The sequence below is a fragment of the Schistocerca cancellata genome, chromosome 2 (genome assembly GCF_023864275.1).
Source record: "Schistocerca cancellata isolate TAMUIC-IGC-003103 chromosome 2, iqSchCanc2.1, whole genome shotgun sequence".
Taxonomy (NCBI): Eukaryota; Metazoa; Arthropoda; class Insecta; order Orthoptera; family Acrididae; genus Schistocerca; species Schistocerca cancellata.
The window spans coordinates 911,761,549-911,774,022 of NC_064627.1; the positions used below are offsets into that span (position 1 = coordinate 911,761,549).

Here is a 12,474-nt window from a genome sequence, read left to right on the forward strand (position 1 = left end):
TCACTCACTCACTCTCACTCTCTCTCTCTCTCTCTCTCTCTCTCTCTCTCTCTCCTCACACACACACACACACACACACACACACACACACACACACACACACACACACACACACACACGAGGGGGAAATTATGTTATAAAAGATGAAACAAAAATATTCTATTTACTAATGATACAGTCTTTCACTAGATGATTTGAACTCACAATTGGTGTATTGTAGAATAATCCAAATATCATCCTTGGAAGAAGTGGAAATACTACATTCCTGAAGCATACTTTTTCACCACGAAATGTTTTCAGATCCCAGAGAGGATTTGATGTGAATGCTTCCCACACACTTTTAAAACTTGACTGATATGTAAAGCTTTCCCATATGAGTATATGGACATCAGTAGAAAAAGCACTTGGATGAGAAGAATTTATGTGCAATGATGCATACAAGTTGAAAAAATCACAGAAATGATGGTACATGTTGACTGCTGCAACAAAACAACACCATTAGTAATATACATAACAATTAACTACACAACATATATAAAATAAGAAAATTACATGAACATCATTACTTCATATCACTTAAGTCGGAAAAAAGTCTAAAGTTTTGAAAGAATGCATGAAAATGTACATATATCAATGACCTCTAATGCCAAACCACAAAAAGTGAGTAAATCTAGTGATAATTGGTTTTTCAAAAGGGCAACCCCAATAACAAAAATAAGTTTAAACACATTAAACTAATAATGGTCAAAACGTTATCCTGAGAAATAAAAGTAGAAGGTTATATAAATTGAAGTTGGAGGGGGCAGACAGGAAAGGAAAGGAAAGGAAAGGAAAGGGAAGGGAAGGAACTGATGATATCAGCTGCGCCAGGACTTTATGTGGAATCGATAGCGATGGGTGAAAGTTTGTGCCGGGCCGGGATTTGAACCCAGGGTCTCCTGCTTACTAGGCAGTTGCGTTAACCACTGCACCATCCGAACACAGTGTTTATCGCTAACACACAGACTATCTTGGTACGTCCCCCAGTTGAACGACATTCCCACCTAGCACCACCAAACCACTGTCCCCATACCTGTCCTCCACGCTCGCTAATTTTAAATTCCTGCTTCCTGCATGAGGTCGAATGATACTGTGCATCTGCACTAAGGGTTGTGGATTTATTGCCCACTGAGGTGAATCAATTATATGAATGCATGGTATCTGTTCTTTCAGACATGTCCAAAGGAACAGGTGTCACGCATCATATTGAAAATAGAAGGTGTGCAACAGTAAACCAAATGAATCCATCAAGCATATTGTCACAGAAGAAGCTGAGTAGCACAGTCGCTGTAGTGGAGTGGTTATGATACTAGACTTGTTGCATGGAGGGTCGTGAGTTCAAAACTCACCTGAAATGCAAAATTTTAATTTCTATATTCGGTTCAAGTACATTCTAGAAGTATCCACAAATGGCAAGAATCATTGTACTGTAATGTTCTGTAGCTGTATATATACCGTATGTGTTCTGGCCGGAGGCAGTTCGCTCCATGCTCTTGTATGTTCAAGTGCTGAATAAACCTTCATTAAGTGAAGTTAGTGTTTGTCATTCATCTACTTACACATTCTTCTACGTGACATTATTCTTGTGGAGGCGCTGAGTATTGGAACTTGTGATACCGCACATTATCGACGAGGCAGTGGCTCATATCAGGCCACGACAGAGCTGCCGTTTATGTGATGCGAAACCCGTGTTCGAGCCATATTCAACAGATCACAGTCTATCGGAGACGGAAGAAGAAGAGGACATTACAATGACAGTAACTATGTGCCACCACATGAGACATCCTTCCGGGTTCTCTGGTGATGATGGCCAAGATCCAAACAAGTGGCTGAAGGTATATGAGCGTATAGCCAAATTTAACAAATGGGATGACACCATGTGTTTGGCTAACGTATTTTTCTACTTGGAGTGCACTTCCAAGCAATGGTATGAGAACAACGAGGAGAAGTTCACAAGCTGGAAAGTATTCCAGGTGGAACTGCACAAGTATTTCGGCAACACATAACGACAGAAGTGCAAGACTGAAGATAAATTAAAATGCAGGGCACAGCGTCCAGGAGAAATAACAGCATCCTACATTCAAGACGTCTTGGAGCTGTGTAAAATAGTCGATCCTAGAATGAAGAAGATAAGGTTGCACATCTCATGAAGGGTGTTGCTGAGGACATCTACCAAGCCCTACTCCTGGAAGAGGTTTCGACAGCAGACGAATTCATAAAATGGTCCCAGTATATAGAGACAATGCATTGAAAAACAATTACACACAAGAAGTTTGAACAGCTTCCAAATATTGTATCAATGTCTCTGATGGAGGAAGAAACTGATTTCACAAGTGTTCTTTGTCAGATAGTGAGAGAGGAAGTCCAGAAGGCACTTGGATTGCACAGCGAGGAATAAACCAAGACTCTTCAAGAGGTCATAAGGGAGGAAGTGGAACATACATTGAACCCAATCTCTTGTCCTTCATTTCCCTTTAAAAAAGTAAAAAAGTCGAGACCCAGGTGAAGTTATGTTCCTATAATGCCGCATGAGGAACCAGTTTGGGCACCAAGGAAGACTGATGTCTGGAGGGCCCAGGATAACCAACCAGTATGTTCCCACTGTGGATGGCAGGGACACGTGGCGCGCTATTGTCGAGAAAGGCGGCGGATATTTGATGACGCCCACACCAGAAGGCAGCAGACCGAACTTAGCCGATGCCAACTCCGGGATGATGAAGATGAACAAGAACAAGTGGGTGCAGGATGACGTATGTCACCATAACCGCAAGCTAGCCACTGGAGAGGACACTCCCCAACATGCTGATCAAGGTCTCCATTGCCATTTATAAGCTCCAGCCAATCACCCAGCCACTGCAACCTGGAAAACTAAAGGGTGCGACCTTGGAGGTGAGGCCGCTGAAGAGAAAAATCCTCCGCTGTCGATCACTACAAAAATAATAGGAAACTATGTCGATATCCTCTTGGATGGCCAACCAGACCAAGCTCTTGTGGACTCTGGATCATCATATTCAGTCATTTCGAAGAAGTGCCGTCACCAGTTGCAGAATACCGTATTTGTTGACAACAAAACATCTCTGCCAAAGGTAGCTAATGGGAAATATGTAAAACCTACAGGAAGATGTGTCATTCGTGTGGGTATAAGTGGCCATACACAGCCCTTAAAATTCATCGTCTTACAAGAGTGTAGTCGTGACGTCATTCTCAGATGGGACTTTTTGAAAGCTTCTCAGGCAATTACAGATTGCGGTCCCTTGAAGACTATGCTAGACGAGATGAGATACTGTGGACAGGAAGATGCACATCCGAGTGTGAGGAGATTGTGTGCACTGGATGAAGTGATCATTCCTGCAGTCAGTGCTAGAAAGGTAACTGCCATATGTCAAGCCATGCATCAACCCATGGATCTTGTAGCAGAATGTCAGAGAAGCATACCACTGAAGAATAACGTCAGCCCAGCCTCTGTTGTCTTGTTTAAGAACACATTCGGTGAATTGTGGATAGTTAACTGTCACCGAGAACCGCAGATACTACCAAGACGCATGAGCATAGCAAACGCTGAGCTGTTAATTGCAGAACAGCTGAGCATCATAGAAACCTCCCATGCAGAGTCTTTGGGTGAAATTAGCGCTACCAATACGGGACAAGATCTTCTAACTTGACTCTCACCAGATCTCACTAAGGAACAACAGAAGAAGCTGCTTGCCACTCTTCAAGAGTTCTCTGAATGCTTCAATCCACAGGTGTAGAGCGAACTAGACAAATCGATGGTGAAGCACCAGATTAGCACTGGAGACCATCAACCAATAAGCCAGAGAGCATACCATGTGTCAGCAACAGAACGTCGAATAATTTGCGATGAGGGAGAGAAAATGATGAAGAATGACATCATTCAGCCTTTGCAATGACATCATTCAGCCTTTGCAGAGCCCATGGTTGTCACCAGTGGTTCTCATCAGGAAGAAGGATGGTGGTTGGCACTTTTGTGTTGATTACAGGAAGCTTAATAAGATAACTAAAAAGGACGTTTACCCTCTTCCACAAACTGATGATACTCTAGAGTGTCTGAAGGGGGCTAAGTTTTTCTCAACCATGGACATGTACTTGGGATACTGGTAGATCGAAGTAGATGAGGCTGATCATGAGAAAGCTACATTCATCAACCCTGAGGGCCTGTATGAGTTTAAGATAATGCCGTTTGGTTTGTGTAATGCACCAGCAACTTCTGAACGGATGATGGATAATCTTCTAAGTCACCTGAAGTGGACGATGTGTCTTTCTTATTAAGATGACATTATAGTGTTCTCAGAGACATTTGATGAACACATAAAAAGACTGAGGGCCATTCTTAAGTGTCTCCAACAAGCTGGACTGAAACTTAATCCAAAAAAGTGTCACTTTGAAGCAAAAGAAATCAAAATACTTGGACACCTTGTGTCAAACGAAGGTGTGCGGCCAGACCCAGAAAATGTGAGATCTTCTTCTATGTGACAATACGCTAGAGAGATAGTGAAGATGATTTTTGTAGCCACCAGTTACAAAATTTGATATACAGGGTAGTCCATTGATCGTGATCGGGTCAAATATCTCACGAAATAAGCGTCAAACGAAAAAACTATGAAGAACGAAACTTGTCTAGCTTGAAGGGGGAAACCAGATGGCACTGCCATAGGTCAAACGGATATCAACTGCATTTTTTTAAAATAGGAACCCCCATTTTTTATTACATATTCGTGTAGTACGTAAAGAAATATGAATGTTTTAGTTGGACCACTTTTTTCACTTTGTGATAGATGGTGCTGTAATAGTCACAAACATACGGCTCACAATTTTAGACGAACAGTTGGTAACACGTAGGTTTTTTAAATTAAAATACAGAACATAGGTATGTTGGAACTTTTTATTTTGGTTGTTCCAATGTGATACATGTACCTTTGTGAACTTATCATATTTGAGAGCGCGTGCTGTTACAGCATGATTACCTGTAAATACCACATTAATGCAATAAATGCTCAAATGGTGTCCATCACCTTCAATGCATTTGGCAATACGTGTAACGACATTGCTCTCAACGGCGAGTAGTTCGCCTTCCGTAATGTTCGCACATGCATTGACAATGTGCTAACGCATGTTGTCAAGCGTTGTCGGTGGATCACGACAGCAAATATCCTGCAACTTTCCCCACAGAAAGAAATCCGGGGACATCAGATCCAGTGAACATGTGGGCCATGGTATGGTGCTTCAACGACCAATCCACCTGTCATGAAATATGCTATTTAATACCGCTTCAACAGCAAGCGAGCTATGTGCCGGACATCCATCATGTTGGAAGTACATCGCCATTCTGTCATGCAGTGAAACATCTTATAGTAACATTGGTAGAACACTATGTAGGAAATCAGCATACATTGCACCATTTAGATTGCCATCAATAAAATGGGGACCAATTATCCTCCCTCCCGTAATGCCACACCATACATTAACCGCCAAGATCGCTGATGTTCCACTTGTCGCAGCCATCGTGGATTTTCTGTTGCCCAATAGTGCATATTATGCCGGTTTACGTTACCGCTGTTGGTGAATGACGCTTCACCGCTAAATAGAACGCGTGCAAAAAATCTGTCATCATCCCGTAATTTCTCTTGTGCCCAGTGGCAGGACTGTATACGACATTCAAAGTCATTACCATGCAATTCCTGGTGCATAGAAATATGGTACGGGTGCAATAGATGTTGATGTAGCATTCTCAACACCGACATTTTTGAGATTCCTGATTCTCACGCAATTTGCCTGCTACTGATGTGCGGATTAGCCACAACAGCAGCTAAAACACCTACTTGGGCATCATCATTTGTTGCAAGTCGTGGTTGACGTTTCACATGTGGCTGAACACTTCCTGTTTCCTTAAATAACATAGCTATCTGGCGAACAGTCCAAACACTTGGATGATGTTGTCCAGGATATCGAGCAGCATACATAGCACATGCCCGTTGGGCATTTTGATCACAATAGCCATACATCAACACAATATCGATCTTTTCCGCAGTTGGTAGATGGTCCATATTAACACAGGTAATGTATCATGAAGTAAACACCGTCCACACTGGCAGAATGTTACGTGATACCACATACTTATATATTTGTGACTATTACAGCGCCATCTATCACAAAGCGAAAAAAATGGTCCAACTAAAACATTCATATTTCTTTATGTACTACATGACTATGTAATAAAAAATGGTGGTTCCTATTTTTTAAAAATGCAAGCTGATATCCGTTTGACCTATGGCAGTGCCATCTAGTGGGCCAACCATAGCGCCATCTGGTTTCCCCCAACAAGCTAGATGAGTTTCGTGTTTTGTAGTTTTTTCATTTGATGCTTATTTTGTGTGATATTTGGCCCAGTCACTATCAATGGACCACCCTGTATACTCTAATTAAAATTACTTTGTGACCTGCACTTCAGCGAACTGAGTGGTAGGGGCCAGTTGCCATCCACTCATAGTCTTTCTCAAGTGCCATGTGCTTGCTGTGTTGCCTGTTTTGCAGGCACATGCAGAGCCTTGTGAAGCATGGCTGGCTGCAGCTGCACGCTGGAAAAACTGCCCCCGCCACTACAGTCTGTCAGTCACAAAGTAATTTTAACTGGAGTGTAGAAAGTTTGCACACTATACACCATACACATGTAATTATGGTGATCACAAGCCAAGGATCATTTCTGTGCAGATGCACACATATGCTTGAACTCATGTGGGAATAGGCCTTGCCACTAGCTTAAGATTAATGGGCAGGCAGCACCACTTTCATAGTGTGTGGAGTAAATCGAGAATGCGGGTCTGCTGGGGAGCATGCTTGGGATAAGCCAGCGCAGCTGCGCTAATTCCTGTGTCCTCAGTGGCTTAGGGGTTGGAGCGCCTGCCTTGTAAGCAGGAGATCCCAGGTTAGAATCCTGGTTGGCCATACATTTTCAACTCTCCCCATTGATTTCCATCAATGTTCCATACACAGCTGATGTTTGTAATTCATTGAAATTTCATTCTTCGTAGCTGTCACGATCCATCATGGTGACTATACTTTCAGACTTGTCTGAAAGAACAGACACCCAACACATACACATATAAATGAATAATCTTTATACAATATAGTAACAGGAAATGAAACTTGATAAGATTCACATGAGTCAGAAACTAAACACCAATCAACTGTGTGGGAGTTACAAGATGAAGCAAAATCAACCAGTGGTTCATATGCAAAGTCATTCCATGAAAATTATCACTTGTTGCTTCAGTTACACTGGAAATGTCATGATTGCTATTTTAGGGAATCAAAAGAACAGTCACAGCTCAATGCTATGCAACAATTTGTTTGCCAAAAACAAGAAAACCATTGAATTAATGTCTCATTGCCTGAATCCACCTGATTCGTTGTTTCCTTGTGAAAAAGAACATTGAAAACAATTTCATTACCTCTAGAAGCCATCGAATCCTCCCTATGTCGCGTTTTTGGGGTACCAACATCTATGTGGAAAAATATTTCCAGAACTGGTTCAAACAGAGACAAAAATGCACAAATTTTAAAGGCAAATATTTTCACAAGCAACAAAATGATTTGTCACTATCCAGTCAAAAATAGACATTGTAAGGATTGTGGCTGTAGTAGAATTATAATATTTATAATTTGAAAGAACAACCAGCCACCAAGTATGTTTTTTTTTAATGTATTTAAATCAAACCATCCTTTATCAGTCTTCTCCATGAGAGTTTTGTTAACAGTTAGTTTACTGTTGATATTGCTTGAGAGTTATGTGTTCACAGCAAATTCTGTTATTTGCTGAAAGCATGTGTTTAGTTATGAGTTTGTCAGCTTTATTTGCCAAGTTGATTTTTTCCATTAGAATCTAGCTTGGCAAAATCACATGTAAGTCTTGTAGCTGCTATTATGTCTTTTGTGCTCTTGCATGTGAGTTTTAGAGCAATAAGATGCTTGAAGCCTTTGTTTAGAAGCTTCAGTTCACCAGAACTGAAAGAGATACCAGTTGAGTTTAATACTCTTGACAGAATTTGTGCTGTTGCTGCTGTGCATATATTTGAAGTTCATTTACTTTTAGTTTAATGAGAGATCCCAAATTCTTCTTATGCCTAAGAGGTAAGAGATATTTTCTAATTTAGATGCATCTAGTACATTGATTCATTAAGCTTTGTACCAAAAACTGTTTATCTTTCAGTGTTTTTGAAAAAAACTCAAAAGGAGATCCTCACTCATAACAATGAGTTATTAATAGTATTTGCATCAAAAGGGTGCATTAAACTATGTTATTTCTTATTAGGTGTCACATTTTAAATTTACAGGATGTCATTCTTGTGTAAATTTTAAGTTGATAGCAAATCATGTTTTATCATAGTAACATACCTTCATAACATATATTGTGTGAGCATTTTTAATAAATTTCTCCATTATTACCTTGTTTACATTAATATATACTATAAAAGAAATGAAAAATGTTAAAGAACATATTCTAAGAGAATAGTTCTGCTACTACTTTGCAAAATACACTTAATCCAATGGAAGTAAAGGAAATTTAATGGCAAAGAAGGTTAATTCTAACCATCTTCTGAAACTTCCATTTCAGAATAAGAATTGAGTATGATGTAAAAACTTTTAGCGCCTAAATACCACCCGCCCCCCCTCCCCAAATGCTAGGAACTAGATTTTTAGAATGTGGATGCTTGATAATCTAAAATGCACTGCACACGTCATGAAAAGTAACAGTAAATTAATGAAGGAAAGTTGCTACTCACCATATAGCAGAGATGCTGAGTTCTCTCCTGGCTCTGAGCTAAGCGAAGGCAACGTCTCAGCTAGGTGGAGATTTTACCCAGAATACAATACAGTTTGCATTATAATGTGAAACAAAAAATTTAGAGTGCAGTCTTTGAGTATATGGCATGATACGAATGAACTGATTAGTGGAATGATTGTTGCAAATAGGCACAACAAAAAGACTCTCACAATTATAGCTTCTGGCCATCAAGGCCTTCATCAACCTTAATGGCTGGAAGCTATAATTGTGAGAGTCTTTTTTTTTGTGCCTATCTGCAACTCAGCATCTCCACTATATGGTGCAACTCAGCATCTCCACTATATGGTGAGAAGCAACTTTCCTTCACATCCATCCTGGATTTTCCACTGTTTGTTTGAGTAAATTAATGAAGTAAGCTACAATTAATCAAAAAATGGCTCTGAGCACTATGGGACTTAACTTCTGTGGTCATCAGTCCCCTAGAACTTAGAACTACTTAAACCTAACTAACCTAAGGACATCACACACATCCATGCCCGAGGCAGGATTCGAACCTGCGACCGTAGCAGTCCCGCGGTTCCGGACTGCGCGCCTAGAACCACTAGACCACCGCGGCCGGCTACAATTAATCCACTAATCAGTTCATTCGTATCATGCCATATACCCAAAGACTGCACTCTAAATTTTGTGTTTCACATTATAATGCAAACTGTATTGTATTCTGGGTAAAATCTCCACCTAGCTGAGATGTTGCCTTCGCTTAGCTCAGAGCCAGGAGAGAAACGAGCAGTGCAAAGCCATCAGGCATATGTACATCTCTCTTTCAAAATTAATCTCCTTTTAAATCTTGGCAGTGTCTACAAATTGCAAAGTTATATGTTTGTTGAAAGTGACATGTCTAAACTCAGCAAAAAAATTGAATACCCATACTCATACCCACAGCACAAGAAATAAAATAAATCTTCACATTCATACACCACAAACCTCTACTGCCATCAGATAGTAGCATAAAAGAAAACAACATTTTAAAGCTAGAGGCTGCTTTCATTTGTTCTGTAATGTATTTTGTGTAGTCCTTGCATTTGTCTTTGATGTATTTTAGTATTTGATTTTTGACAGTCATTTCATCATTGTGATGTTATAATCTACAGGTGTTTTAATTTAAAGCCTCATAAACCAAGGAAGGATCACAAACTTAACACATGAAAAACAATCTAAATATGATATGGAAATAATTTAGAAGTAAAGGAGACAACTCACCACACAGTAAAAGTGTTGAGTCAACCATAGGCATACAAAAAAAGAATGGAAACTTCCCTAAATTTTGGACAAATCATTAAAAACTGTGCCAGCTGAATAAACATTCTTGGCACTGCAGTTCCTAGAGCAGTCTTCATTCTTTTTGGTGTGCCTGTAGATGACTCAATGCACCTACTCAGTGATTTGTCTTCTTTACTCATAAATTATTTACAAAAGACAATCTAATACAGATATAGTTCTCATATCAGCACTGTTTCATCTTCACATGTTGACAAACCATATAATTCACTGAACACAACAAACAAGCACTTACTGGCATCAATTTTCATAATGAAAGTAGGTTTTTCAATTACTACATCACAGTCATCATCAGTGATTGGTCTCCTGGGCAATTCAGTGAAGTAGCGAATTTCAGGACCCCACGATTGCAAAGGACTTATATGATCACATTCAGCTTGCAGCCTCTCATTATGTAACCTGAGGACATAACAATAGTTTCAGAATGCTTCTATCAAATGAAATGACTCAGTACGGTTATAAACAACGTTATTAATGCTACTGTTCCACCATTGTTTATTGTATTATACAAGAGTAGTTCAAAAATATGTTCAGAAGCAATGAACATATTTAGAAATTTTTGAGCCTACACTTGAGGGCCATTTGTCTACAGCATTACATTTAACATAATTACAAGCATCTTCATCACAGATAGGCTCAAGTAAGTGCCTTCTGCAGTGCATACACACTTCATAAGAGCTTCTACCACAATGGCTCGCATATGAGCTACAGACATAGACAAAACATGTGTTTAGGATAGTCATTCACAGTGAATGGATATGAGGTATGTGTGATACAGAAATGAGTTGGAAAGGTATCAGATGAAGTGGATGCCTATACATGATCTCAAAACTTCATGTTATGATGTCAACATTAACTCAGAGGCAGAGACTTGAACTATGTTTAGATTGGTGCCTTTGGATCGCACCCACGAGGTGCCAGTGGTGGGTACACTGGGCACACTGTCTAGCAAGACCAAAGCAAGAAATGTATCATCACTGGTAACTGACTTCAAAGTAATGCATGGCTCACCAGCATGTCACTTGCTACCTGTCTGTTGGTACTACGGGCTTGGCTCACAACAAATTTGGCTTATTTCTATTTTTGCTTGTTCTACCAATATATTTTGGCACCCTTCTTGCTGACTGAAATGCCTCCAGCTCTGGCTTCTCATGCTACCATGGTTTCACTACTTCAGCTTGTGATTTTTGCAGCTTTGCTGCTCTAAGCAAGTCACCAGAGATACGTATTTTTATCATGACTAATAGAAACACTGGCTATGATGAATGTTCTCAATGTACAGTTTTCATTATTATGGATCCAAAATTTATCATACTGTAGAAGCAACCACTGCAACAGCAGCAATGGTTATAATTACTGCAATGACAACAATGATAACAATAGACAGACAGACAGTGGCAATGACATAACTGCAACCACTGCCCTTGCTGACTTGTGTGAGGCCTTGCATTGTCATGGAGAGGCAGCAATTCATTTGCATTTTTCTGACAATGGACATGCTGAAGTCATTTAGTCAGTTTCCTGAGGATAGCACAATACACTTCCATGTTGATAGTTGCACCATGAGGGGGGACATCAAACAGAATAATCTCTTCAGAGTCCCAGAAGAATGAGTGAGTTTTCATGTTCCAACATTACAGGAGCCACAGCTGTGTATACCAGACAGCATGTGGGAGATTGGACAGGTTCATGCAACCTTCTTGCGGTGATGACAGACATGTCTCGTCCAATGACTCATCATGCTTCTATTCACTGCCAACACTCCACAGACATTCTGCATGTACCGACAAACATCTGTGATGTTCTGGTTTTACACCAAAAGAAACACAATAACAGCTCTCTGTTTTGAAAGCATCCTCCATTATAGATGCCATTTTGAAGGCTACATATAGTGCCCCCACCTATCATAACTCATGAAACTATGGGGACTGAAGCAGGAATAGTCCACAATGTCCCACAACAAATTCCACATTTTTTCAACCAAAACTGGCCGAGAAAAAAATGTTACATTACTTATTGAATGCCACTCATAATTCTAGAGGTTACTGTCATGTTGGTACTGGAGAAACAAGTTATGGCTAAATTCTTGGCATTTTTGGACCAATCACTTGAAGAACTATTACATATAGTCCAAGCATTTGAAATAGCTGCTTCCACTCGGCAAATATTTGGAAACAATGTTCATATCTGTAGAGTGTTTAATAGCCAATATTGTTGAACAGCTGAGGACATAACGTCTTTGTCATCATCCTCAGATTATTTAGTCCATCAGTATAGCATAAAGAAGTCAATAATTT

At 40.0% G+C, this 12,474-nt stretch overlaps 1 protein-coding gene across 2 annotated transcripts in view; it reads right to left on the reverse strand.

Annotated features, from left to right (window-relative positions):
* LOC126162852 (EGF domain-specific O-linked N-acetylglucosamine transferase) overlaps nucleotides 1-12,474 on the reverse strand; it is a 123,786-nt gene that overhangs the window by 56,083 nt on the left and 55,229 nt on the right. The window contains exons 5-6 of one of the 2 annotated variants that reach the window (XM_049919624.1): nucleotides 10,413-10,576; nucleotides 205-476 (exon numbers count right to left, since the gene is read on the reverse strand). In XM_049919624.1, the coding sequence (XP_049775581.1) occupies nucleotides 205-476; nucleotides 10,413-10,576 (436 nt within the window). Of the gene's footprint in view, nucleotides 1-204; nucleotides 480-10,412; nucleotides 10,577-12,474 lie in introns of both variants that reach the window. The other variant, XM_049919623.1, reaches the window with a different exon arrangement.